A 4,063-nucleotide genomic window follows, 5' to 3' on the forward strand; every position below is an offset into this window, starting at 1 on the left:
GCTGGGTTCCTGCACAGCATGAGCAACTGAATAGTGGACAAGGAAAATGGTCCCGCTTCCTCTTCCTGCCTTGCAGTCTCTCTCCAGCTCCCTCTGTTGGCAGAACCTAGCCCTGAGCCAGCTGGCAAAGGAAAACCGTGATCCGCAGAGCCTAGTTCTGGCATCAAGAAGCAGGGCAAAGAGGATGTGTGTGGAGATAAAAGATAATAAATCAGGAACTAGAACAACCCACTTTATCATTGTCATTAAAAAAAGTTAACTCACTAAGCAGTATTATCTCACTTCGAGAGTTTTTATTTGATGAACGATAGTTTGGATGATAATACCAACAGAAGCATAAATCAAGTTTGCTAAATTTACACTAAGTTTTATGTGACATGTGTGATTCAGAAGAGAAGGGGGTTTTTGATTAGCTGTTGCTTGTTTATATACATCATAAAATCAAGGAATGTGAATATGGGAAAATTCTTCAGAGGTCAAGCCTACACAATAGGTTTCCATTACATGTGGGAATTCTGATCATAGTTCACCATCTAAATTCTTTTTGAATATTTCTAACAACCAGAGGTTAGCTCATGAGCTGATAAGCCACTTTCTTATCTAGAAAGTTCTAATTTTCGGAAAGTTTCTTCTTACCCTGTGCCAAAATCTGCTTCTTCTTAACTGCCTGCCACTGGGCCTCATTCTGTCACACAGAATATACTAAAAACCTCTCTGATACCATTATGACAGCACTCCCAATATTTGAAGGTTCTGTTTTATCTTGTCTGTGACCGTGGTCATTAACCATTCCTCATATGGCAGTTTCTGTACCCCTACACATCACTGATGTCATGATCCTATAACCTCATTCTTCCTTAACATCTCTTTTACATTGCGATGCTCAAAAAAACCCCTTATTAGCTGGATATCATAGGACTGATGCAAAATACTGTGGGTACATTACTTTTAGGATCTGGTTACTATATTTTCATGAATGCTGCCTTAAGATGTGACTGGCTCTTTCGACAATTATATCATGTTTTTGCTTTAGTTATCACCTTTCCCCCTGTACCCCTACCATTCAAAAAAACCTAGGGATCACTTTTTGGAAGCATCAATGGTTGCCTGAATTGTTTTTATGCAGGAAAAATATGTAACATATCTTGTTCCAAGAATAATATCATTTTATGTACTAAATTATTCTCCACTTCCCTAAGACAACCTTCCCGACTGGGGTGGCAGGAAGAGGTCATGTGGAAGCTGTCCTTGACTCCTCTGGGCCTCCTCATGAACTTTTAATATTGCCCTTAGAACTGGGGAAAGCAGAATTTACCTGTGACTACAGAGTCAAAAGTGAAAGTTGGATATGAGGTTAAATGACTTTTTAATTACTCCTCAGGGAGGGCTCATGACATATTTATTTCCTCTAAATTACCTAATATAATGTGAAACATGCCAGGGCAGAAATGATCCTTTACAAAGCAGTATTTTGTAAGGGGTGCTGCTTCCTTTGTGTTGCCTACTCTGGGATCCAGAATCTTGCTGGTGGTTGTTCGTTAAGGTCCAAGAAGCCTTGCAAATCCATCTTTAATGACTCCCGGAAGGGTTGTTTTTTTTTTTTTAACTTAGTGTTTTTGAAGGCAGGAAAAGGATTTGCCCAAAAATGGTAATTTGTGCTTAAGATGTACTTTAATATATGTATAATTATCATGTGAATGAAGGAAATGTTCATCCTACTACATAAAAACTTAAAAGTAAGTGCCTATAACAATACCTGAGCCACATACTCTTAACCTAGAATTTTCTCTTCCCTCAGATATGCACTTGACCAATTCCTTCATCTTTTTCAAGTCTTGGCTGAAACGGCACCTTTTTCATGAGGCCTGGCTTGAGTTGGCCCTTCCCAGCACCACCTTCCCTTTCCTGCTCTTTTTCATTTTAAAATTTCATTCCTTCCTTAACATACTCTGTCATTTACTTATCTGTGTTAAACGCTCGATGCCAATCTTTTCTCCCCTCACCCTCCCAGCCCCTCAGTGTCAGTTCCTTGAGGGCAGATATCATTGTCTCCTGGTGTTTCTTTGTACCCTGATGTAACACAATATATTTGTTGCATTAATGATATTAACTTTCAGTTCCTTCTCACAAACTGGTAATAATTATTTTCTTCCCAATTTTCCAAGTTCTGTAGCTTCTTTTGTGTGCACTTCGTAACATTTTACTCTTACAGAGAGCCCCGATTGAGGTTTTTTGCTGTTCTAGCCCATTCTCAAGCTCTGTAAACTTAAATAAGGTACAGCCTTTAATTGAAACTGAGGTCCTGCTTGCCTTTGAAATTCTCTGCAAAATGCAGGCAATTGGCTCTGTTCACCCTGCAGCTCCTTCTAAAAATCAGCTCCACCGGTCCACCTCTCGAGGCAGGAAGTGCCGGCCGCCGCCGCTGTCGCGCCACAGCCCAGCCATCGTCGCCGTCGCTCGTCGTCTCGCGCAGGGCAGCCCGGGTTCTGGTGTCTGGCGGCGAATTAAACAGCCACCATGTCGAGCAAAAAGGCAAAGACCAAGACCACCAAGAAGCGCCCCCAGCGCGCAACATCCAATGTATTCGCCATGTTTGACCAGTCGCAGATTCAGGAGTTCAAAGAGGCCTTCAACATGATTGATCAGAACAGAGATGGTTTCATTGACAAGGAGGATTTGCATGATATGCTTGCTTCTCTAGGGAAGAATCCAACTGATGCATACCTTGAGGCCATGATGAATGAGGCTCCAGGGCCCATAAATTTCACCATGTTCCTCACAATGTTTGGTGAGAAGTTAAATGGCACAGATCCAGAAGATGTCATCAGAAACGCTTTTGCTTGCTTTGATGAAGAAGCAACTGGCACCATCCAGGAAGATTACCTGAGAGAGCTGCTGACAACCATGGGAGATCGCTTTACAGACGAGGAAGTGGATGAGCTGTACAGAGAAGCGCCTATCGACAAAAAGGGAAATTTCAATTATATTGAGTTTACGCGCATCCTTAAACATGGAGCAAAAGACAAAGATGATTGAAAGAACTTTAGCTAAAACCTTCCGATTGCTTTGTCTTACTCCGTTTTATTTCCCAGACACTTTCCCCCACCCTCATAGACCTGTTGCATGCAACTTAGTTTCACAGCTTGGCCTCTTTTTTTGATGTATTTATTCTAGACCTTTCTGCCACTTAGCACTTGTATAATCAAACTGCAAATGGGGTTGAGGTTGTAAATTGTGCTGAAAAAGAGATTGCGAATAAAAATCAACAAATGTGAAAAAAAAAATAAAAAAATAAAAATCAGCTCCAGCCTCAGCCTTCTTTACTGGTCTTTGGGGAATGTTCCACTTTCTAAATGTCCTGTTCAGTGAGAAAAGTCATTTTCTGACTGGAAGTTGCAGTGACACTCATGTCTTCGAGTGTAGGGCTGGGACACTTCCTGGGAAGCACCATTAGACATCCTCTTTGTGCAAGCAGGAACTCAGGAGCATTCCCGTTTAACCGTTCGCTGCCTGACTTCTCATCAATATCCTTAACCACTTTGCAGAAAGCCTTCTGGTTTAGTCAATCTGGGCTGCTCTAACAAGCTACCACGGACTGGGTGGCTTAAAATCAACAGAACTTCATTCTTCCCAGTTCTGGAGTGTGGAAGTCCAAGATGAGGGCGCCAGCATGGTGGGGTTCTGGTGAGGACCCTCTTCCAGGTTGCGGACCGCTGACTTCCCACTGTGTCCTCTTGGATGGAGAGCAGAGCAGGAAAGCAAGCTTTCTCATAACTCTCAACAGGGGACTATATTCCTGAGGGTGCCATCATAATGACCTCATCCAATCTCATTACCTCTTCAAGGCCCCACCTTATAATACCTTCCTACTGAGGGGGAAGATTTCAACATGCATTTTGGAGGGACACAAATGTTCAGTCCATAATACCTTCTTTCCTGATTAGTCACATTACTGACACCTCCATCCTTCAGATCTCAACCTAAATGTTCATTCCTCATAGAACCTTTCTTGGGCTATTTATGGTGGGTAATTACCCTTTATACAAATACACTGTGCCCTGGT

General features: G+C 42.1%; 1 protein-coding gene across 1 annotated transcript; it reads left to right on the forward strand.

Moving 5' to 3' along the window:
• Positions 1–2,394: 2,394 nt before the first annotated feature.
• LOC112806779 (myosin regulatory light chain 12B) lies at positions 2,395–3,278 on the forward strand. Its single transcript, XM_025849171.2, has one exon. It carries the CDS (start codon positions 2,518–2,520, stop codon positions 3,034–3,036), a length of 519 nt encoding a protein of 172 aa, XP_025704956.1. The 5' UTR covers positions 2,395–2,517; the 3' UTR covers positions 3,037–3,278.
• The last annotated feature ends 785 nt before the right edge of the window (positions 3,279–4,063 follow it).

This window comes from Callorhinus ursinus, unplaced genomic scaffold (assembly GCF_003265705.2).
Source record: "Callorhinus ursinus isolate GAN/ISIS: 27379988/994484 unplaced genomic scaffold, GSC_fseal_2.0 scaffold2, whole genome shotgun sequence".
Lineage (NCBI taxonomy): Eukaryota > Metazoa > Chordata > Mammalia > Carnivora > Otariidae > Callorhinus > Callorhinus ursinus.

Coding starts and splice junctions, on each gene's coding strand:
- LOC112806779 (XM_025849171.2), top strand. CDS start 2,518: ATGTCGAGCAAAAAGGCAAAGACCAAGACCACCAAGAAGCGCCCCCAG.